This window comes from Corylus avellana, chromosome 2 (assembly GCF_965113065.1).
Source record: "Corylus avellana chromosome 2, dhCorAvel1.hap1.2, whole genome shotgun sequence".
Lineage (NCBI taxonomy): Eukaryota > Viridiplantae > Streptophyta > Magnoliopsida > Fagales > Betulaceae > Corylus > Corylus avellana.
The window spans coordinates 25,115,081-25,140,572 of record NC_142491.1 but is presented as its reverse complement, the minus strand read 5'-3'; the positions used below and the strand labels follow the sequence as shown (position 1 = coordinate 25,140,572).

Below are 25,492 nucleotides of genomic sequence, written 5' to 3'. Positions count from 1 at the left end.
TCAAAAGATGATGATGAGGTAATTACTTACAGTTACAGTGCTAGATGGGCTGCCTTCCAAAACCACGGCTCCTAAAATCGTACAGTGACATTACCCACGTAAACATCCTAAAATGATAGTTTTTTTACTATTATATTACAAAATACAAGCAATTATGTAATGACGATAAAATAACCCACGCAATTGATAACAAAGGAATACCACATCAGATAGCAACTCTGCAATTACATCACAGTCTCCTTACAACAAAAGTCCAAAATATAATAGCGTCATACCAATTACTTTAACTCGTTATCATGGTTATGCATGGATAGAGACAAAACAACAGTTTATGTAACGAAAGTACAAATTGTTGAAAACAAACCCAGCATACCCCCCAACACCAAACATACATAACAATGTTCCCAACATACACACCAACAACTATTTAAACTAGCATATAGGTGTTAGGTAATGAGCTAGGGATGAGGGATGCTATCCCATATCAGCTGGGCAATTGTATCCCTAGTGTTGGCCATTGCTATGGAGGAAGCTTTAGAAAAGTCAAATATATGGCCGTACTCCAAGCCATCACCATCAAGTGGTTCAACAGGAGGGGCATGTGCAAAGAATACATCGTCACGATCAGCCAAGCGAATATAGTTATGCAAGGTAACACATGCGTTCACAAGAATTGGTTGGCGTGCAACTTTATACTTTGGCATTCTAGTTTGCACATGGAATCGAGATTTCAAAACACTAGAACATCGTTCAATCACCACTCTTAAAGACGAGTGTCGGTAATTGAACAGTTCCTTAAAGCCAACCAGGTCCCCTGAGTTGCGAAACTGTTGAAGATGATACCTCTCGCCCCTATAAGGTGGAAGGTAACCCTTGGAGCACGGAAACCCAGAGTCAACAAGATAATAGAAACATACGCGAAACATTCAAAAGATGATGGATTTTAATTGCTGCAATAAAATAGAGTTAAAAGTTATGGTCAGTATTGAAATAACGCATGCGTACCATCAGGGGGTATTGGGAACTGATTTTCAGACCAGGTCACTGCATCATAAAACACACACGAGTCATTTGCTGTGCCCTCCCATCTAGTGTACAAAAAAGTGAAAAGCATATTGAAATCACATGTGGCAATAACATTCTGAGATATGTATGCCTTGTGCCCCCTAAACGCACTTTGACTTGCCATCGGAACCCAAGCACTAACATGAGTACCATCAATTGCACCAATACATTGCTACCAAGAAAAAGTGAAATGGGTCAGCATTAATGACTAATGTTATGAAATGGACGGAAAAAGCATTGAGAACATTAGGAAAGTATATACACCTCGAACCAGGGGTAGTACTTCGGATTAGCAGCAATGTATGGGTGTACACCACCATGGTGGGTTGGCCTTATGCTTGTTTGGCCTAAGTGACAGAGAGCTCGCATTACCATTTTGAAATGACGAGAAATTGTTTTAGTCGAGTGTTGAAAACGATCCGCCGCAACACCCATACCTTGTCAATGTCCAGTTATTAAGCAGAATATGGCTAAAGACTCCTCCACCCGTAACAGACAGCTGTCTGCTAGGTACCCACCTCGTAGGGTAGTACACAGCAAGTTGAAAGTATCCAACTTCATCCTAAATAGTTCATAGCACGTGCCCGGACGGCCGAACAAAATCTTGTGGATGAAGTCATTTCCATGGAGAGTTGAGGTACGCTGCGGGACTCATTCTAGACATGTAGACTCGATCACCAAGTTTTGAAGTTGTAAGAGTAGTAAAAACATTTCTTCAAACCAGTCATGGTCATCAAAGGATGGAATCAATGCACTAAAGAAGATGAAGTCAGCATAATTCGGCCCATCCATGGATGCTAGATACAAATTCAACAAAGGCAGCCTTATGTTACTAATTAAATGATGTTACTTATAAATAATAATGATGCCAAATAAACGATAGTACACATAGTTGAAGACGCATATGAATGTGATAACTAACGTATAATTGACGATCTGAGAATAAATTGAGTAAAAAATAGTTTGGTAAACAATACAATGGCAATCACTAACAATTGGTTTTTTTTTTTTTTTTTTCCTTTATCTCAAACCGTATCTGTACTTTTGTATATAGTCCACAATTTGCATATATAAACAAGATGTGGATCACACCCTATTTATTTTAATATATACATAATCCACATAATTTATATAGAAACAATTGACTATGGTGGCTGCCGGCTACTATAAATAAGTCCATCTAAGGTTATTTCATTATAATAGAGGTCAAAACACCACCAAGTATACCGAAAATTATGTTGATGTATCAGTAATTAAATAATTATTTTCAGCGTACAAACCTGCACACTCATAGGCCATTTCAAGATAGGTACACCCTCATGGATTCAACTTTGTTTAAATTTTTTATTATGAAAATTATATTTGTTTAATTACAAACTGTAAAGGAAAAAAAAAAAATTATCAACACAAAAAAAACTACTAATGACATTACAATATGAGGTCTAAAACACAACCTCATATATAGAGAATTACATTGTTGTATCACAAATTAAATGATTTGTTCTAATCAATTTTCATAACAAAAACTCTAAATTAAAAAATAATAATAATCAACACAAAGATGCAACCAGTGACTTCATTACCGTGAGAGGTCCAAAACACCACATTATATACAGAAAATTTAGTTGTATTAGCAATGATTTTTGTTTTTTAAATAATTTTCAGCGTACATCCCTACGCACTCGTAATGGCCATTTCAAGAAACAAAAAAATACACCCTCATGGATCCAAGTTTGTACAATATTTATCAACACAAAAAAACTACCAATGGCATCACTGTATGAGGTCTAAAACACAACCTCATATACAAAGAAAAATATATAAGCGATCCCTACGTGGAATTTTTTTAACTCCTCCATTACTCCTTGGCTTCTCAAATCTCGCGCTTGAGCCTTTTTTTCCTTTCTTTTTCTCAATTAACTTCTTTTCCCACCTTCTCTGCCAACTTCCTTTTTTTCTTTTTTCTTTTTTTTTTTTTAAATTTTCTCCTTTCCCATCACTCACTTTGTTTTATATTATTTACTTTATTTCTTTGTCTCCCACTATCCACTCTATTTCTTTTGTTTTTTTTTCCTCCCTTTCTCAAGCTTCTGGCTTCTTCTCTCCCTTTCTCTTCTCCTTCTCTCTCCCTCAGTGATTTGATCCCTCTTAATTTCTCAAATCAAATACTCTCTCAGGTTTCGACTTTATTAAATTAGGGCTTTTAGTATGTAAATTTCATATTAGTTCATTGTCAATGAATTTAATATTAGTTAATTGGAGTTTAATCCTGAATTGTGTCATCACATATGAGAATTTGATGTTAATCAACGAGGCGCAAAATAACTCACATATTGAGAATATTGGTTGTTAGAATTTAAACATTTAGCTGGAAAATTTGACACAATTCTAAGCTCAATTCATCATTATATTTAAGTACCAGTGATTAGAAAAAAAATAAAGAATAGAAAAAAGTACCAGTTCATTACACGGTGCAAAAAAAAAAAAAATTAAGAAATTTTTTTTTTAGTTTAGCGGCACCTTCAATATGTAAAGGCTGGCTCTGCCACTGCAAAAAGTGATACTACCGTATGAGGTCTAAAACACCACCTCATATACAGAAAATGATGTAGATGTATTATCAATGAATGTAATGAACTTTTTTTATTTTTTTATTTTTATTTTTTTAGAATAAATATAATTTAACTTAACATATAGACCCACACACTCGTAATGGCCATTTCAAGAAACAAAGTTCACCCTCATGGAATTTGACCATTTGGTTTATTTTGTATTAGAAAAATTATATTTGTTTAATAACAAAGACAAAAAAATATTTATCGATACAAAACAAGCATCAATTTCATTAGCATATGAGGTTTAAAACACCACCACATATAGAAAGTTCTTTAGATGTATGACCAATTAAACAAATTAATTTTTAAAACAATATGAAGAATAAAAGCCCTCACACAGGTTTTGCCCATTTCAATAAACAAAAGTCACGCATTGATGCAATTGTGTTTAATTTTTTTATTATCAAAATCAAAATTGTTTAATAACTATATATATATATATATATATATATATATATATATATATATATATATATATATAAAAAATAAAAAATAAAAAATAAATAAAAAGAAGAAGTAATACAAAATACTACTACGAACAGACAGTACCAGATCAAATAGCGACAAACACTAGCAAGTGGGAAATCACGTATAATTGCAGATTTCATAAGTGAACACAAGTAAAAAGTAACACATAAAATAACAAGCAAACATTAACTTAGCAAATACGCAAATATTACAGAAAATTGCCAGCAATATAATTGCTAGCGGAAAATAGTTCCGTTACACATAACCAATAAATATTAAGCATACATTACAACCTTGAAATAAAGGATAGGAAAGCAAACAGCAGTTCCATAAAGCAACAAACATTACGCAGCACAACAGACCATAACATAACATACTATTGACCATTTTTTCCAACAACTACCACCTAGCCTAGAGGCACAAAATCCATGAAAGCCTCCTTTCTGGGGGCATGGATATAAATGCTTTTTGTAACTCCTTGTCCCTCAGCAATTCAACCGCCTTAAAATAGCGGTCATCATCAAGTTTAGGTGCAGTTTCAATCAGGAGTGCAATACACTTGGTCATAGGGTCAAATACATCTGAGCTACCGGCATCCTGGCTACCCCTAATGGCTTCAGCCATCATCAAGTCTTTTTTCAGTCGGGTTGCCTCAGTAAACTCCTTGATTGCATCACTCATGTAAAAAGATGCGGGTTTCTTACCCTTCTTGCGAGACCTACTCCTAGACCCACTACTAGCTTCAACTATTGGACGCTTTCCCAAACATCCACTACCGTTTATCATGACCCCGCCATTAGGAGAGGCATGAGGGTTGCCACGGTCCACAACTTCAGCACCACCACTACCTCGGGGTGCACTGTCGCCAGCACTCCCTGCCGAGCTTAGAAGCATACCAAACCTTAGTTCGTCATCCAGCTCATTCTCCACATCAGTATTGGGCGGATCCTGTGCACATGAGTGCTTCAACACACTTCTGGCAGTGGACCCATTGAATAGTACCCCCAACAACTCAAAATTTTGGCATCCCTTCCTACGGAAACAACTGGCCTTTTTGTTAACCTATGGGATACAATATTAAAAGGAATTACCTATTGGTTAGAAAATCTAAAAGTAAAGAGGATAGGTGTTGGTACACTTATCCTTATGTATTGCTGCCACTAGGTCTCAGTCCCTGTAACAATGTTTGAAATAGGGTCCCATCCGAACCCTGTTTCGCTCATCAGAAGGTTAGAAAATTCACGGTGATTCATCCGCAATCTTTTATACTTATCACTGCATTGTCTTGCAGTGTATGTCACTCCAAACATGTTCGACAATTGTGAGGCAATGGGAAACCATTGATTTGGGTGCATATGGCCATCCACTAGTCGGCCTTGGTTCATGAGCTCCACCAACATTTCAACAAATTTCGTCTCAATATTGAGAGGCCATGATGCATCCTGGTTAGCCATCTAGTGGGGATTGAAGTCATGGAAGGGATAACCAAAAAAAAAAATTATTTATGTTCAAAATTCAATTTTTTTCCTACCTACTCTAGACAAAATTACTAACATAGCTTTAACTTAAACATATAAATCGACAGAGGCAGACACAATTGAAAAAAAATATTCATGATAATATTACAGTATACTAAACAACTCAGGGCTATGTTTACTACATGTTAGAACCTTTTTGCGGATTTTCGAGGGCGGTGTCGATGGAACGAAAGGGCGATTGTATTTCTTGCTTCTGGTACAGTATGCCTGCCAACGTAAGTAAGAATGTGTTAGAATGGCAGCAAAGGTTTAATGGCCTCAATTTTTTTAAAAAAAGAAAAAACAAATTCAAAGAAAAAGGTGCAGTGAGAGGATGCAATTGTGGACCTTACCTTCCACGATCGTATCCTCGGTGCTGTAACGGTTGAGGTGGCCAAGTTGCGAGTTTTACGCTTACGACCAACTTTACTATGACAGCTACAAGTGCAGGAGGATTCAACCATTGTATTTGACTTGTGGGAACGAAGGGATTAAGAACACCTCAAGATCATTGTGCGTATCAACTCAACTCCCGTACATGTAGGGAGTAATTAAGTTGTAGGGATTATGCAGAGTAGGAACGGTGGAGAACACGCCCTCGGTTTATGCAACTTAGGCATTGCAGAGAAGACACTGAGAAGATGGTGAAGGGAAAGGTTTGGGGTACGGACTGAGGATTTGATTCAATAAGGGACATATTTGAATGCAAGAGTTGTATACGTGAAAGAGATGAAGAAATTTAATGGCATCGTTTAAGAGTATGTCATCCTCAATCGTTTATTTTGGGTTATCAACGTAACTATGGAAATTTTGCTAATTATGTTCACAATTTATCATGAACCGTTGGATGCTGGATTTTCATTTGAAGGAGCCATCTTTGCCGTAAGTAGAGTATACCAGGTAAAGACAAGATGATATGCTACATGTGAGCATTATAAGCATTATAAATGAACCATAATCGGACGGCTAACAAAGACACACATGGAAAATGCATAATCGAACGATTATGGGTAAATTGAGAGAATCGGGGAGGCAGTTGTCAAATTTTTTCGATTTAGGATGAGCTGGGTTACAGTGTGGACATAGCATTGCATTCACTTTTAATTGTTACACGTGTATGGCTACAACAATGTACTACTTCAGATGTTAAACCATCCAACTAGATCAACAATAGCAGCCAATCCTATTGGATGACTTGCTTATTGGGCATCACATGGGATTATACCATGAATAAATATCATATGCGGCATCACTCCACTTTTGAAGGGAAAAAGATATCTAAATCTCAACTTGCCAGCTTTATCTCACGCAAGTCTTATCTCCTTTGGCCGTTGGAAATTTTTTTTCTTTTCTTTTTCTTTTTTTGTTTTCTTACATAGAACAAATCGATGCACCTAGAACCATTAGATACAGATGTGCAGCTGAGGAGAGCTGTAAGGATGAGTAGCCCGCAAATCAAAGCAATTGTAGCCGTTGGATATGAAAAGGACAAATGCTGGCACATTAATTAGGCGTGAAAAAAAAAAAACATAAATGTCAAATTAAAAGAAAACTGAGTGCCTCGGGATATGGGATTAAGGGTGACTAACGAGTAAAATTGAATTTGGGTAGGTTGGTATTGGGTTGGTAGAAGCAGATTTATTACTCAACAAAAATTGTACCCGACCGGCCCCCACATTCATTGAGCGGCCTGTTGTATCAGGCTGACAAATTAATTAAAGGCCGGCCCAGAATTTCATGACTGTCACTGCCTTATGAAACCAGATTCCGAGCCTGGATGAAATGGTCTGAGTACAAGCCCAAAAACATCTCAAATTATTGTGGCCCAAAACTTATATAATACATTGGGTTTTGCAATTTTGAAACCAAACTCAAATCTAAACCCAAATGAAACGGCTTCCAAACAAGGCCTAAAGGTTCCAAAAGGAGTTATAAGATTCTTGAGATCATACACACTGATATCTGTGGACCTTTTCCTACTGTCTACGTTAATGGTCAAAGATATTTTATATCATTCATTGATGGCCATACATGGTTTATGTATCTCTATCTTCTGAATGATAAGGCTAAGGCATTAAATGCTTTCAAGACCTATAAGGCAAAAGTAGAGAAACAAAAGGAAAAGAAAATCAAGATCGTAAGATCTGATAGAGGCGGAGAATACTTAGGTACATAGAAAAAGGGACAAATAATAGGTTCATTTGCGAAGTTCCTTGAAGAGGAAGACATTGTTGCTCAATAAACGATGTCTGGCACACCACAACAAAATGGTGTAGCAGAAAGAAGGAATTGTACACTTATGGACATGGTTAGGAGCATGCTTAGTAATTCTCATCTCCCTTTATTTATATGGAGTGAAGCCTTAAAAACTGTTGTATATGTTTTAAACAGGGTTCTATCCAAGGCTGTCCCTAAGACACCTTTGGAATTATGGAATGGGTGAAAACCAAGTTTAAATCATTTACACATATGGGGTTGTCCTGCTAAATTGAAGATTTACAATCCAAATCTAAAGAAATTAGACCCAAGGACAACCAACGAATTTTTTATTGGCTATGCAGTTAACTCCAAGGGATTTAGATTTTACTGTCCTTCCCATAGTCCTAGAATTGTTGAGTCTATAAATGCAAAATTTATAGAGGATGCTGAACTTAGTGGGAATGCTTATCCTCAAATGGTTGAATTAGAGGAAGCACAAGAATTGACTGAAGCTCTTTCACATGAAGGACATTTTATTGTGCTTAGGAAAAATCAAAATGATTACCTTGAACCACAATTGGTTTCAAAACAGCCAACTCATGAGGAAAGAGTTTAGAATGAACGTACTCAACCTCTTCCAAATGTTGAGGAAGTAGGATTAAGAAGATCCTCTAGAATAAGTAGACCAGCAAGCAAATATCATGCTCCTAAATTCATGTGGTATTCGTTCAAAACTTTAAGAAGATCCTCTATGCCAATTTTAATATTCGTTCATAGAGACAAAAATCAACGAATATTAAAATTGTCTCAGAATGCCTAAATTGAAAAGGTTTTAGAGATATTCAGATTGAAGAACTATTCGACTTTTGTGGCACCTATCATTAAAGAAGATAAAAATGATCAGTATCCCCAGAATGCATTGGAACCAAAGCAGATGAAAATTATCCTATATGCATTCGCAATCAGCAGCCTATTGTATGCTCAAGTCTGCACAAAACCTGACATTCAAATGGCGGTTAGAATGCTGGGTCGATATCAAAGCAACCCAAGATTGGAACATTGGAAAGCTGCAAAGAAAATCATGTGGTATTTGCAATGAACCAAGGACTACAGTTTGACATACAGACACATTAACCATTTGGAGGTGGTTAAATGTTCAGATTCAGACTTTGTTGGATGTGTAGATAGCATGAAGTCTGCTTCAAGATATATTTTTATTCTTGCTGGAGGGGCTATATCTTGGAGAAGCAGCAAGCAGACTATAGTTGCTACATCTACAAGACTACAACGGAGGCAGAATTTATTGTATGCTATGAAGCCACTACACAGGCATTATGGTTGAGAAATTTTGTTGGTGGTCTCAAAGTGTCGATTCTATAGCGAGGCCAATCAAAATCTTCTGCGATAATCGTCCTGCAATTTCCTTCTCTAAGAATAATAAAATTGGAAGCAGAAGTAAGCATATCAACATCAAGTATCTTCGCGTGAAAGAGAACATCAAAAGGAATAAAGTGTTAGCATATTAGTACTGAGTTAATGATTGTGGATCCTATGACTAAAGGTTTACCTACCGGGAAAGCTGTTTAAAAGTCATGTGGAGCATATAGGGCTCATTAATTCATTTTGTACTTAATTCTTTCTAATTAGGACATCATGTTATTGTTATAAAGTTTTTGTGCACATTTATTACCTTATCCATGGGGATAAAATTAAAGTTGGACCCGAATGACTTATGAGAAGTTTATTCATAAAGTTTGATTGCCCATATGGTACACATTTGAGGAATATTATATATTGTAATGCATTGAAGGGACGACTTATTATATAAAGGTTTTACCAGCATGATTTGTATGTAGAATTTCTAGAATGAGTGGGAGAATTTCATGAATGGTTGGAATAAATAAAGTAATGGCCATATCATAGAACTGAACACCATAAGAAATTTATGTGTCATAAGGGCCAAGGGGGAGAATGTAAGAAATTTTATTTAAGGAATGGCCCGTATGTCAAATATATATTTACTGTAATTATAAAATGAATATAATTATGGTGTTCACCGTAATTGTAATTATAAAATAAATATAATTACAGTATTCAGTGATTTATTCCAAATAAATATTATATTGTGGAATCAAATATTTTGAATTGATTATTGATTTGATTTTTATTCCTTGATTTGAGGAATAAATAAGGTAACAATTCTGATTGATGGTCTCTAAACTACCTATAAATAATGCCTATGTATTCCACTTATTGGGACTGCTAGACATAGGTTGGAAGAACTTCTTTCTCTATATTTTCCTGTTGTCAGGCTCTCCGGTTGTTCAAGAAAGGTGTTCTTCATTACGCTTGAGCAAAACAATGGCCGGATGTATTTATATAATTAAATTATTCCATTGCTAATTTATATTGTTAATTAGCATTTAATTATATATTGCAAACATGTACATGCTATAAAACATACCTCAAGCACATACTATTAAAAAAAAAAAAAAAAATGTGTTTCACGTGTTAAAGAACACGTATTACTTTTAGATGCTGGTTTGTATAAAATTTCTTACAAACCGATTTGTAAGAAATGTGTCTCCATAAATTAATCAATCAGCTCGTGGGAACTTTACCTCCTCCTTCGTGTTATTTTGCTAATCAATACGCGAAAAGGGAGCTTTACCATTTTATTAGAAATTGAATGCAACCCAAGTTTTGAGTTCGATTTATAGGCCATTTATTTTTGTTTAATTCAAAAGGTAGATGGGAGAGATTACATGTAGGGTTAGCAATTTTGACACGGCCCGCGAACCCAACACGAACACAACACGAAGTTACCAGGTTTGGGTTTACCCTTAACGAATTTGGGTCATAAATGGGTCAACTCATTTATTTTGTTCCTGGCGGGTCAACCCACGGGTGACCCTTGGGTGACCCGCCACACCCGTTCAAATTATTAAAAAAAAACACACACACACAAGAAAAAACCCTAGAGAGCCTAAAATCCTAAACCTAAAACCTTACTTTCAAACTTCATGTCGCTCTCCCATTTATTTTCATTAATAAAAACTTCCAACTAATCTCTCACTCTCACCAGGTCTAGAAAATTTAAATAAATAATTAAAAACAATATCTCACCAGCAAGTGCAATTGGAAAGGACGATTGAGCCCTCGGCATTAGGTCTACTGTACTACATGACAGTGACCTCTCTAGATGCCATTATCACCTTCATAGGATTGCGCAAAAAATTGATGAGTTCGAATTGGGTTTGAATAGATTTGATTTGCTCTTAATAAATGAGCTCATTGTTGTTAATATAAGATTAGGCTAAATTATTGTTAAACGAGTTGTACGAAATGGGACCCTCTCCTGTTTGAATGAACTGGGAGGAGAGTCGGTTTCTTTAAAATGAAGGGTAAAATTGTCTTTAAAAACAATAAAATGACAATTTTGCTTTTTATTTTAATTGGATTGACTTCTCTCCCGTTCGTTTGAATCGGAAAAGATTATTCGAGTTATACTCACATATATTTGGTTTGACTTTTATATATATATAACTTTATTATTATTCATTTTTATAATACTACATTAATTTTGTAATAAAAACATTTTAAGTACAATAGAATTCTCTTCTTAGAGATTTGGTATGCACCTAGTAGCAATATTGTTGTTGCCATTAATGGCATAATGGCTTTACGTTAGAGTAGCCTGGAGAAATGAAATGGAGAGGAACCAGTTGGTTAAAATTTGAGGGGTAAAATTGTATTTTCAATTTTAGTGGACAATTTTGCCTCTCAAAAGACCAACCGGTTCCTCTCCATTTCAAATCTCTACATTTCATTTGAAATGGAGATGATCCGTTAGCGAAAGATAGACCAAGGTATTTTGTTTCTAATTCAAAGTTGGAAATTGATTATTTTTTAGGTTAATTGGCACTTTACCTTCTTCTTCTTCCTTTTTCCCTAATCAATACGGGGAAAATGGAACTTTACTATTTATTATAAATGGAATGCAACTGAAGCTTTGAGTTTGATTTATAAGCCATTTTCTTTCTTTTTTTTTAATTAATAGCGGGCGGGGGAGATCAATTGTGGCACTATTCTATTTGTGCATGATCATAATAGTACCTACCGACGAGAAGCTGCACATGAAGGGCATAGATAGTGAAAACTACATACACTCCTTCAAGTCCCACTAAGTCATAACCAGACTTAGCCCCACTAGGACATTAACTAGGAGCTAATGTGGTTTACACTAATCAAGCATGGAGATTTTTATTACAGGATTTAAACCTATGCCCTAGTATGTAACTAACCACATTATAAATTTCCTTGGATCATTGAACTACCACCCTAAATGATTTATAGGCAACTTCTTGTTTTTATTTGTTCCCACTTGTCACATTAACTACGATAGCAGTAAGTAATGCTTTAACTTGTATTATCCAATATGGAATATTAGGTGCTCTTTTGGTGTTCTTTTGGTTCTAGGTGAATATTATTTTCTAAAAAATCAAAAAAAAAAAAGTTGATTTTGTTTCTAGCTCTAACTTGATTTTTAGAAAATAATCCACCTATAGGAGAACATCAAGTATTTTCCTTATCCAATCCAGCTCGATCATCCACAATTTTCAAGGAGTGGTAAAACTTTGTAGTAAGGATTATACATTAACGGCTTGTCTAACTTCAATTTTTGAATGTTATTTTTATTTATTAAATAAACAACCAATCCCTTGAATTAATAACCAAGACTCGTTTGAGATTAAAAGGGCAAATTAAGTCAGACTTTTAAGATTGAACACCATCACATTGTTAGATATATGAATATGTATGTGTGGATAATGAATTTATATACATATTAGAAAACATAGTCATAAATTCAAGATTTGATTATTCAACATTCAAGTTCATTTATTTAATTAACTCAAATTCAAGATTTAATAATCGTTTCTTGGTTTTTGAGCTAGTGATTAGCTCCATGGATATTTTGTTTATTAACTTTGGGTTGTGGTTTAATAATCAATTGTGAATGGTGTTTCCTTTTGATTAACATGTGTGTATGCACTCTTGTATGGTGCATGATATACTTTGTCTCCAAACATTTTTTATGTTGGTTATATATTTTCCAATCTTAATACTTGTAATGAGTTTGTTGTATTATTGACAGAACAAGTACACTAATCTAATAGCGGTTTGTTAAGTAGGGGTAGGATTGTAAATGTATGTTTTTCCTGTACTTTTGTTTAATCTTTGATGCTGTTGAGGTTTTGTCACTTAATGGTTAATGGGAGAGATTGTAAGACTTAAGAAATGGGTCATTTTCAGTATTCAAAACCATAAGTGGTTGTCTCTTTATTGACCCAAGTGCTTGGTGTGAACATGGAAGTGTTTAGAGAATTATGTGAGGTTTCATTAGGAAGCCGTTAGAAGGTTGTCATGGCAGTATCATTCTAATCTCTCGACCTTGTTCCATCAGATAGCCACCAAAAGGTCGTCATGAGGTTCTTGCATCTGGAATAACATATACTCTTGGCCAGACTCTATTAGACTACCATTTTCTTCCAAAAACTCCCCCTTCCGTCAGTCAACCACGTTAAATTGGACGAAATATTTTCTTTTAGATGTTAAATTTCCTTAAAAGATAGAAATACCACCAAATAAAAAATTTAAACAAAAATACAAATATATAAATTTATTTTATTTTATTTTAAAAAGAGAGAGAGAGAGAGAGAGGAGTGACTGCCAACAGGGAGGGGGTGGCCAACAAGTCACCCCCAGAGGTGGCCGGGGGTGGCAGGTGGGGCACTGCCACCCCCGGCCTGGTTTTTGAGCTTGTGATTAGCTCCATGCACATATTGCTTCTTAACTTAGGGTTATGGTTTAATAATCAATTGTGAATGGTGTTTCCTTTTGATTAACAAGCTCATGAACTAATTAATGATGATATGTGTATGAACTCTTGTATGGTGCATGATATACTTTTTCACACATTTTTCATGTTGGTTATATATTTTCAAATCTCAATGCTTGTAACAAGTTTGTTGTTTTATCCATAGAACAACAAACTTTGAGCGGCAAAACCTCTCTCTCTAACCTCTCTCTAGTCTAGAGTTTTTTCTGTAATGCAAGGGGTGAAAAAATAGAAAACCTTCGTTTTATCGTTCAAAGGCGGCAGGTTTTTTAATAATATTACTAGTAAAATAGAAGTCGCTTTCAAATGGTTTCAAAAGGATTTATAAACGTGAAAGAGATTGAGTTAAAATAGAAGTCGCTTTTACATCATGGTCTACTTGTCACGCCCCAATTCCAAAAAGAAAAATTTGATTTACAAGTCATATTCAAATCAAAGCTGGGGGTGGTGGAAACCGACTGGGCATTTATCTTTTCGAGTATTGGGAGACAATATCTTTCTTATTCAGTTCGAACACTTCTGGGACAAGTCTAGAGTGTTAGAGGGGCGGCCCTGGATTTTTGAGGGAACTCTATTTGCGGTAGAGGAGTTTGATGGCTTAACGCCACCAACTCAGATCGTTTTCACACAGGTAGCGTTCTGGATCAAAATGTTCAACTTACCCCTGGCTTGTATAGGGAAAGTTACGGGGATGAAGCTGGGGGCTACTGTGGGTATAGTGGAGGATGTGGACACAAACGAAGATGGTATTGGATGGGGCAAATATCTGCGGGTGAAAATCAGAATCGATGTTCGTCAACCCCTCGCTAGGGGGAGAATTTTGAAGCTGGAGAATAAATCTATTAGGATACCCTTCCAATACGAGAATATACCCTGGTATTGTTATCATTGTGGGAGGATCAGTCACGGAGGTTTGGCTTGCCCGGTCAAGGAGCCACGGAGCGTCTCCGGGGATGCCACCAAACTGCAGTACGGTCCATGGTTGAGGGTGAGTCCACCCCTGAGAGGGACGGATAAGGGCCAGTGGGGACATGGAGAAGATGCGGAGGCACCGGAAGGGAGTAATCGACGGAGGAGTGGGGGCTCGTGGGCAGAGGATCACCGGAACGCTGGGTCGACGAAGAGACGTTTCGACGGGGAGACTCGAAACGGAAATTTTGGGTATCCCCAAAATTGCGCGAATATTGATTATGAGAATATTTCCTCAAGAAATAATTCCCATAACGGTAACAAAAATGGCGGAACTGTTATGGAGAATAATAGTAATGACATAGCAGATTTGGCGGAAAAACGTGCAAGAGGCGAACATGCAAGGTGGGAAAGTGATGGGGGAATTAATTTCCCACAAGAGGCCAAGATAGGTGCGCTGAATTCAATGCAAAAATCTGATGGGGAAGGGGCAACGCAGATTCTGGAGAATAGTTCTCTTGATGAGAATATACCAAAATCTTTGTGCATGCAAAAGGAAAAAGCGCTGAAGACACGTAAGTCCATCAAAGTTAAGCGGAAGGAAGCCAATGAAGGGGGTATGTCCTCCAAGGGTACACGTGGAACAATGCTAGTAGATGAAGATGCTACGGAGCAGCCAATTGCTAACGTGGCTACTCTCTTTGCTCACCACCTAATGGATCAAAGGGGTCCACGCCAGACCAAAAAACGACAACTAAGGAGCAGCCCAATTGGGACATTGGAGGAGGAGACTTTCGATGATGAGGGGAAAAGCAAAGAGGTCAGTGGGTCTTCGAATAAGAGGGGAAAACCGACGGCGATGGAAGTGGAGAAGGAGCTGCAGACTCAGGTGGTGGCTGGTTCACAGCCCCTCCAAGCATTATGAGAGCCTTAAGTTGGAACTGCCGAGGGCTTGGGAACCCTCGGACAGTTCGGGATCTTTGCCGTTTGGTAAAGACTAAGAGACCCAATTTGGTGTTCTTAATGGAAACCAAATTATCAGCCCAGAGAATGGAAGCAATTAGAGTTCGAACGGGTTTTGTTAGTGCTTTTTCGGTGGATAGTGTCGGAAGAAGTGGGGGTTTAGCTCTTTTGTGGAGCAATGATATTTCTATGGAGATTCAAAATTATAGCAGGAGACATATCAACACTGTGGTGCAATCTGAAGCTAATGGCCAGCTGTGGAAGTTCACTGGGTTTTACGGTCAACCCAATGTGTGGAAGCGTCATGAAGCTTGGGCTCTTTTGAATCATTTGCGAATTTATTCCCCTGAGGCTTGGTTATGCTTAGGTGATTTCAACGAAATTTTGGAGGAAAAGGAGAAGTATGGTGCAGTCAAAAAAGCAAAAAGCCAAATGGAGGCTTTTCGGTCTACTTTGGAAGCCTGTCAACTATGGGACTTGGGTTCTAAAGGACCTGAATTTACATGGTGCAATATGAGGAGTGATGGCCAGTTTGTAAAGGAGCGACTAGATAGAGTATTGGCAAATGAAGAATGGATCAGACGTTATCCTATAAGACAAGTAGAAGTTCTAGCCTCGGTCTGCTCGGACCATACCCCACTGGATATTTATTTTCAAAAGCAAAAGGGATTGCCCCAGTCCAGTCATAAAAGATTTAGATATGATGCAGAGTGGGGGGAAAATGTGAAGGCAAGAGAGGAGGTCAGGAAGATCTGGAGAAAAAAGGAGGTGGGTGGAAGTGCTTGGGAAACGGTCAAAAGCAATTTGGAAAGAAGTAAAAAGAAGCTGTTGGTCTGGAGGAAAATATACAAGGGCCCATCTGAAAACATAATAAACCAAAAGGTGGGAGAGTTACAATAGCTTTATGGAGATGCTGGCCTCTTAGACGTTAACTCCATCAGAACGCTACAAGCAGAAGTGGATGAAATTCTGGAACGGGATGAGCTGAAATGGAGACAAATGGCGAAAGAACACTGGCTGAAACTGGGGGCTAGAAACTCAAAATATTTCCACGCCGGTGTTAATCAAAGAAAGAAGGCGAGCAAAATTCAGTGCATTTCGGATGGGGAGGGAAGATGGTGTACGACTCCAGAAGCTGTCCAAACAGCATTTATTGAGCACTTCCAAAATATTTTTACCACTTCACAACCGGTGGACTTCTCTCAATGCCTTGAGGCTTTGCCAAGAAGGGTCTCGATGGAAATGAATGAGAGGCTGCTTCAAAACATGACTAAGGAGGAGATTATTGCAGCTCTAAAAGACATGGCGCCGCTCAAGTGACCAGGCCCGGACGGCTTCTCAGCGTGCTTCTATCAAGAACAATGGGAGGTGGTAGGCCAGGAGGTTTGTGAGGCTATTATGCATTTTTTTACTACTGGTTTTATTGATGAAGATATAAATTATACTCATATTGTTTTGATCCCAAAAATAAAAAACCCCACAAAAGTCACGGAATTTCGGCCTATTAGTTTGTGCAATGTGGTGTATAAGATATTATCTAAAGTGTTGGCAAATAGGCTGAAAAAAATTCTTCCCCATATTATTTCAAGCAACCAAAGTGCTTTTATACCTGGTCGGCTCATTTCAGACAATATCTTGGCTGCCTATGAAACCTTACATACTATGCACTCTCGCATGTGGGGTAAGGAAGGTTTTATGGCCATCAAGATTGATATGAGCAAGGCGTACAACCGAGTGGAGTGGTCATTTTTGGCAGAAACCATGGGGAAATTGGGTTTTGATCACAGATGGATTAAGCTGATTATGAATTGTATTACTACAGTTCATTATTCCGTTCTAATCAATGGAACTCCTGTGGGGTACATCCACCCATCCAGAGGGATCCGTCAAGGGGACCCCCTATCCCCCTATTTATTTATTATATGTGCAGAAGCGCTGAGCTCAATGTTTCAGAAAGCGGAACGAATGGGAGTTTTGAGGGGCGTCCCGACATCAGTAGGAGGTCCAAAATTAAATCACTTATTTTTTGCTGATGACAGTCTCCTTTTTTGCAAGGTGAACCGAGCAGAGTGGGATTGTTTGTCAGGGATTTTACAGCTATATGAAAGGGCATCGGGACAACGGCTTAACAAAGAAAAGACGTCAATTTTTTTCAGCAGAAATACAAAGGAGGAGGTTCGTGAACTCTTGATACAATTGGCGGGTATTCCAGCCTCACAGCGCTTTGACACCTATTTGGGCCTCCCCGCTTTGGTTGGGAAGTCAAGGGTTAGTGAGTTTCACTCTATAGCTGAGAGAGTTAAGAAGAAAGTCTCGGATTGGAAAATGAAGTTCTTATCCCAAGCGGGCAAAGAAGTCCTTCTTAAGGCGGTGGTACAAGCAATCCCCACTTATAGCTTGAGCATCTTCCTCCTTCCTAAGGAGTTGTGTAGGGAATTAAACTCTATCATGCAAAAATTCTGGTGGGGACATAAGGCCAATGATAGAAAAATTCACTGGATGAGCTGGGAGAGGATGGGGGTATCAAAATCACAAGGAGGTATGGGTTTCCGTGACCTTTGCTGTTTTAATAAATCTTTATTGGCAAAACAATGTTGGAGATTAATGCAGGATGAGGAAAGCCTAGCTGGTAAAATCATTAAAGCTAAATATTACCCACGGAACTCATTGTTGGGAGCAAAATTGGGCAGTCGGCCTTCCTACGCGTGGAGAAGTCTATTGTCGGCTATAAAACTACTCCAAGAGGGTTTAATATGGAGAATAGGGGATGGGCGTACGGTCCGTATATGGCAAGATCAATGGTTACCTACGCCTTCAACGTTTTCAATTCAGTCTCCATGCACTAGGCTGGGGGAAGAGGTGAAGGTTGTGGATTTAATGGACCAGTCTACAAGAGGGTGGAATACCGAACTGATTAAGGGGATTTTCACAAGTCAGGAAGCTACAACAATTTGCAATTTGCCTCTTAGCCGGTATAGGCAAGCTGACAAATTGATTTGGAGGGCCACTCCAACTAGTGCGTTCATTGTCCGAAGCACCTACTACATGGAAAAAATGAGAAGGGAGTCTTTGAAAGGGGAAGGGTCCTGCAACACGAGATATGAACAGGTTTGGAAATCTGTTTGGAACCTGAAAGCTCCTAATGCTACCAAGGTCTTCCTGTGGCAGGCATGTGCGGATATTTTACCGACCAAGGAAAAATTAATGCAGCGGAAGGTTGTGGCTGAAAATATGTGTCTGTTTTGTCTTAAGGAGAAGGAAACTGTGGCGCACATTCTATGGGAATGCTCCTCCTCTTCAGACGTGTGGGGGGTCTGTGATCCAAAGATCCAAAAATCTAGGTTGGTGGGGCTGGAGTTCATTGACGTGGTGGCTCAGTTATTAATGAAGTGCAGTGAAGAGGAAATGTCTCTTTTTGCATTGGTTGCAAAACGCATCTGGGCTCGTCGTAACTCTGTGTTGCATGGGGGGGAATTCGCAAATCCAAATAAGATTGTTCAAGAAGCAAGGTTGACCCGGGACCAGTTTTGCTGTGCCAACGATAAGGCAGTGGAACTGAATGAATCATATCCTGCAGTAGGGACGGCTAATACCAAGTGGAGGCCACCAGCTGAGGGGACTTACAAAGCCAACTAGGATGTGGCGATTGATAGGAACAATTCCCGCCTGGGCTGTGGAGTGATCATACGGGATTTTCAGGGTGCCGTCATTGCTGCTCAAAGTAAGAAAATCCCCATCCTTCAAGAACCAGTAGTTGCGGAAGCCACGGCAGCTCATGAGGCTGTGGAGTTTTGTAGGGATGTGGGTCTTCAAGAAGTTATCATGGAGGGGGATTCGCTACAGGTTGTTCAAGCATTCATGGATCCTGGAGCTAATTTCAGATCGTACGGTCAGGTGATAGAGGATGCCAAGACAATTCTGGGGAGAATGAGGATATGGATGTGTTGCCGTGTAAAGAGGGAAGCAAATATGGCAGCTCATGAATTGGCAAAGTTCGGACTGTCATGCTCCTCAAAACAAGTTTGGATGGAGGAAATACCAGAATGTATTCTCTCTGTTGTAACTTTAGAGCAGTCTGCTCTGTCATGTCAGAGCTATGCTCTTGATAATTTCTATGATGGAATAATATTATTCAAGGTTTCAAAAAAAAAAAAAAAATCAAAGTTGGAAACATAATTTTATAATTATATTTAATCATCATGACTTGTAAATTAATCAATCTAGAGCTGACATGACATCATTATACATTTTTTAGTTTGTAGGGTGTGGGTTTTTTAAGTAAGTAATGCTATTTAGTAAAGTGACACGTAGTTACAGTTAGTGATTATTGCTTCTAACTGCAACTGCTTTAGGTAGTTATCAAATTTTAGTAACCGTAACTGCATTGCTTTAGGCGGTTAATAATTTTGAAATAACCGCAATTTAAAACTTATTGAAACCCAAAACCACGTCACATAACTGCTTTTTAAGTTTGAGCCTTTTGTGTTTATTTTGGTGTTTAGAGCCTACCTTACGCCTCTTTTTAGGGTCTATTTTAAATGGTATTAAACACCAAAATATGCTATTTTGGAATATTATTAGATATATAATATATTATATATAAGGGTATGCAGTTAACGGTTTTTAACTACACATTTGTACACCCCTACAACTTGATGTTGCAATAAAAAATCAGTTCTTAGATCAACACTTAGAGGAAAAAAAAAACTTTTCTTACCTCCAAAGTATAGGTGCATTTAAAATCATACGCTCGAAGTTTAAAAATTTGCAATATCACTTATAAAAAAAATAAAAAAATGGAAACTTCATTTACCTCAAGTATAAGTGTTTTTGCAAAATACCCTTTTAAGTTTAAAAATTTACAATATTCGTATCCTAACAATTTCCCCCTGTCAATATCACTTCCATCATTAGAGTTTAGAGTTAAAACAAACGTTAAATATGTGAAATTGATCTTATATTCTTGTAAAATTTTTAAAAATACAAATTTTTCCTTAATTAAAAAATTAAAAAATAAATTGGAAACACCTAAATGTTTTATTTATGGTCATGGGATTGCTGACCCACTGGCTGGCTTTGGTCGTGGGTTGATGTTATATATATATATATATATATATATATATATATATATATATATATATATTTCAATGGGGGTATTTTGGAGATTATGACATCCTTTGTTAGAATTTAACAAAAACAAAAATCCTAATGAATAATAATAATAATAAAATCCTAATAAAATAGTAAGATTGAAAGGGGTAATTGTTGGAATACCAACATTGTAAATTTTTAAATTTTGATACAATTACAAAAATGCCTACTCTTCCAAAGGTAAGTGAAGTTTTTTAAAAATAATTAATTAATTAATTAATTTTTACTGTCACGCTATCTTAATTATTCAAAAAAATATTTAAAAAAAAAATCCAAACCGTAACTAAAACGGTTTTTTTTTTTTTTTTTTTTTTGTAGTGAAATAAGTGGAAAAAATTATATATATATATATATATATATATATATATATATATCGGAATTTAATAAATTAGTGATGATTTTAAAAAAAAAATCACTAATTAGTGTCAGTTTTGCCTAAACCGACACGTTTTCCCATTTCCCTACTCTTATTTAGTTATCCTTTGGAACCATCACTACTTTTGTAGTAAAGGTTTTTAGTCCTAAACCATCACCAAAAAACCATCACTAAATCTCTATTTTTTTTGTAGTGAGAGTTTCGGCATGGTGTGTGGATCTTCTTCTTTTCCTTTTCCAATAAGATATTTCTGGTGGATTGGTTAGAAAAAGGCCAAAAATAAAAAATAAAAAAGTCGGATATGGTAATTTTTAATTCGTATTCTGAAGTGAAACCCAAAATGAATTTTAAATTTCCAAACTCTTTTGTTTTGTTTTGTTTTTTTTTTTTCAACAGTTGAGCAATTGCATCCAAACAATTAATATGAAGAGAAGTCATACAACTTAAAAATGTGCCAATAAAAATTAGCAAATTGAATTTACACTTGTAAAAAAAAAAAAACTTAATGAATAATTTTCACTATTTCTTCAACGTCATTACAGTTATATGACCATTGTATATAGGTTATATTACCCTTAAGTTATATTTATTATGCAAAATAATTATTCTATTACAAAAAAATAATTATTTTTCAATTTAAAAAATAGTTGTTGCCTTGTCATCAATGAGAATAGTTATTCGGTCCGGTTTCCCGGGAACCGGAATTGGGGTACCCCGGTTCTCGATTTTGAGAAACCGGAACCAGAACCGGGACCTCGGGTTAACCGGGATCCCGGTTACCGGTTGGTTCCGGTTTTACCCAGTCCGGTAACCGGTTTTTTAAAAAAATTGGTTTTTGGGCTTATTTTAGGTATTGGGCCTAAAATAACCCCTTTTTTTTTTTTTTTTCATAAGTTGGCCAATTTTTTTTAAAATCTATTAGTCTCTTTGTCTAAATTAAAGAGGACTTTGTTGTAATTGTTTCAAACAATTAAAAAATAAACCTAAAAAAGTTCAAAATTCCTAAAAAAAATCAATATTTTTGCCTATTTGGACCTTAGAAATAAAAATTTAATTTTTTAAAATACCCTAAACCTAAACCTAAGTGTATATATATATATAAATATTATTAAATAAAATGAAAACCCGGTTCCGGTATTCCCGGTAAAAACCGGATACCAAAAACCGGTACCGGAACCGGGGTACCCGATTTTTGGATTTTTCGAACCGAAACTGGAACCGAGACCCCGGTTTCCCGGTAATTTTTGACACCCCTAGTTATTCCAAGTGTTCAATTCTTATTATATACTCTACCACCATTTCACGCGTCATAAAGCGAAACTCACTTATTCAAGTCCTCCTCCCTAATTTTCCTCTCTTCGTGCGGACATTCAAAAAAAATTAAAAATAAAATAAAATCTACTCATTTTGTTATGTGTACCAAACAATCTTATTACTAAGTTAACAATTTTTAATACGATTCACAAACCCAACACAAAATTAAAGGGTTAAAGTTAAGAAGTCGAAATTGTTTAAATAAATTGGTCAGATTAAGGTTAACCTATATAATCTTATACCGATGCCTCCATACGATCCAAACCCGACACGCAACATAATACTAACAATTTTTTACATAACCTATTAACCTTACACGATCTTAATACAAAATTAAAATATTAAAGTTAAAAGAATTTGATCCATTTAATTAAATAAATTGAATGAAAATTAACAAAATCCAGCCTACGAACACGAATTCCACCACACACTTATTACATTCTACTTGGTAAGAAACAAAATATTCAAATCTCCCTACAAGAAAAACAGATCGTGACCGTCCAATAAAAGAAATCAAGAAGCTTTATCCTTGCGAGGCATCTGCTTCCTATTGGCATAACTCTTGGCATGAAAGTCAACAAAAAGAGCCAAAAGAGAGGCATTGAAAACAGCATTGAAGCACCAACCCCATATCCCGGAGCACCCAGATCCAGTAAAGTGGGAGTAGAGCATCCGACCCGACACCGCAAAGCTAAACAAAAATTGCACAATCTGAACATTCGTGACCAGCCTCTTCCACTTGGGCCGGAGCCCCATTGCGCATAAGAAGTAGTAGGCGTACATTATCACGTGCACCGCCGCATTGGTCACGAGCGCCACCGGGAACAGAGACTGGCGAGTGTGGAGCCAGAGGTAGCACATGATCACGACCGTTGCGTGGTGGTACACGTGGAGGAAGGTGAGCCGCCGAGTGGAATTACTGAGGATTATCAAAAGGGTGTCTACGAATTCGAGGATCTTGGAGAGGTAGAAGATGTAGGCCCAGAAAAAGGGGGGCCCAGTGGGAGGGATGTGCTGTGGGAAGCAAAAGATCCAGTGGAGGTGAGGAGTGTGGGAGAGGATGGAGAGGGAGCAACCGACGGCCATGATGAGGGAGAGGAGGAGGAGGGTGAGGTTGTGGACGGCGGAGATGGGTTTGAGGAGGTGGAGGCCAAGGGAGGGGAGAGGGATGAGGTGGCGGGAGAGGAGGAAGGTGAGGGAAAGGTAGGTGACGACGGTGAGGGTGAGGAAGAGAGGGGTGGAGCCTGGGGTTTGGCCGCGGCTCCATGAGAAGTGAAGGATGGATGGGTGGTTCACCAACCAGAATTGTACGGTTGAGATTGTGGCCTCCATTTTCAGGCGGCTATGGATGTGGCCGTGTGGGGAAGAGTGGAAAAGAGAAAGGGGTGATGTCGTTTGTGGTGGATTTTCAGGATATGATGAGATGGATTTTGTTTATTTTAATTTCTGGAAAAACAATTTATAAAAATTCAAATCATTTAAAAAAATAAAAAATTTCGTCCTATTTTGGCCCCCTTAATTATAGCATAGACGAAAGAATAATTGAAAATAATTGCCTTGTTAATTTAGAAAATCTTTCACCTTTCACTCATGGATCTTCTGATTGATAGGACTTAACCTTATCATATATTAGAACCAAAATAGATGTTGAAGTGTAATAATTATCCTTCTTCATGTACTGTGTAAACAAATCTGCCTTCAATCTATTTAGAAAAAAGGAAAAAAGGAGTATTAGTAAATTCAACGTAGAACCAGTCGCATACTCGCATTGCAAAGCAACTTGGGAGATCAAGAATCATGAAAATAAAATAGCTAATAAAGCAGCAAAGCCCTTGAGATTTTATATATTATTGATTGCTCAAGCATACTTGATCACATTAACCACCAAAACACCTATTGATAAGATTGTTGCCTTAGAATTTTGCTTAAATCAAATTCATTGAATGCAACCAAGGAATTAGCTCTATCACCCAAAATATAGAAACATCTTCAGGGAGGTTATAATCAGAAAAATCACCAGCTCAAGCAATTTCTAATTCTAGAAATTATTCATTAAAATGGCATGCTTGTGCTTCGGCCAAGTGAGCACAAGCCAGTGCCCTGCAATTGTCGGTCGAAAATGCTCTCACTTACTTAAGCAGAACAATGGTCTTGGTTATTTGGCACACGTCACAAACAAATCAAGCAAAGCCGGCTACCATAAGAAATGAAACCTTTTCTGGCATTCATTTGGTTAAAGGGTTCTCTCCATCAATCCCTCTTGCCCAGAAAATGAATCCTATTCACATTTAATTTCAGGTAAACACTGTCTAATCCGACTTATGCAGCACTCAACTATTGAAAACCTAATACAACCCCCACCGACACAACTGGTATGTGCAGAAGATGATGCTTCACAGGTTTAATTTAAACTACAATGTAAATCCTCATATAAACCCTAAATTTACATCCACAAACTCAAGCTAAATCCAGAAATTCAGTAGAAAAGAAACCCCCAAATTTAATACCCATATGAAATAGGACCCAGAATTTATACCAATTGGAATGGAGATTTGAGTTTAGAGGCACCGGAGCACGCCTGCAAATCCGGCCAGTTAACACAGCCGCTCAACACTGCCCACGGCGCCACCTCTTCCTCTCTCTCTGTCTCTCGGTTCACTCTCTCTCTCTCTCTCCGCCTCCTCTCTCTGAAATCTGTCTCGTTCTCCCCTTCCTAGCAAATTTTCTCTCCTAATCCCACTCTCTGATTCGGCTTATAGATAAAGGAAGAGAATGGGAGGGAGCAGCATATATATATATATTGGCCGAAAATCCGCAGTTATCTTATAAAGTTGTTTCCTTGTTGGAAAAAAACAATCAAAAGACAGAAAAGCCCGAGGTAAGTTTGAAGCAAAAGATCAAAAAGCACATCTACATTTTTTAAATCAAAGAATTAAAGGGGCAAAAACGTAAAACTAACGAACAAAGTACACTGGTCAATTGGTCATTTATGGGACAATGTGAACAAAACACGAAA

The 25,492-nt window shown here is 37.3% G+C and overlaps 1 protein-coding gene across 8 annotated transcripts; it reads right to left on the bottom strand.

The window, feature by feature from the left end:
• Positions 1-1,009: 1,009 nt before the first annotated feature.
• LOC132164253 (fatty acid elongase 3-like) lies at positions 1,010-25,249 on the bottom strand. 8 transcript variants are annotated; one of them, XR_015911555.1, is made up of 6 exons: positions 25,013-25,249; positions 24,058-24,179; positions 5,819-5,893; positions 1,503-1,862; positions 1,330-1,412; positions 1,010-1,237 (listed from the first exon to the last, which is right to left on the bottom strand). XR_015911555.1 is itself a non-coding variant. In XM_059574727.2 (2 exons), the coding sequence occupies exon 2, from the start codon at positions 23,806-23,808 to the stop codon at positions 22,990-22,992; it is 819 nt and encodes a 272-aa protein (XP_059430710.2). In that variant the 5' UTR covers positions 23,809-24,179; positions 25,013-25,249; the 3' UTR covers positions 22,883-22,989. The 8 variants fall into 8 exon arrangements, 1 of the variants encoding a protein (XP_059430710.2); XR_015911556.1 differs by having other exon boundaries at positions 1,015-1,044; positions 1,177-1,237; positions 1,330-1,862; XR_015911551.1 differs by having other exon boundaries at positions 1,330-1,862; positions 5,809-5,893.
• Positions 25,250-25,492: the final 243 nt, after the last annotated feature.

Bases quoted from the DNA above. Each gene is read 5' to 3' on its own strand.
- LOC132164253 (XM_059574727.2), bottom strand. From the start codon at position 23,808: ATGGAGGCCACAATCTCAACCGTACAATTCTGGTTGGTGAACCACCCA.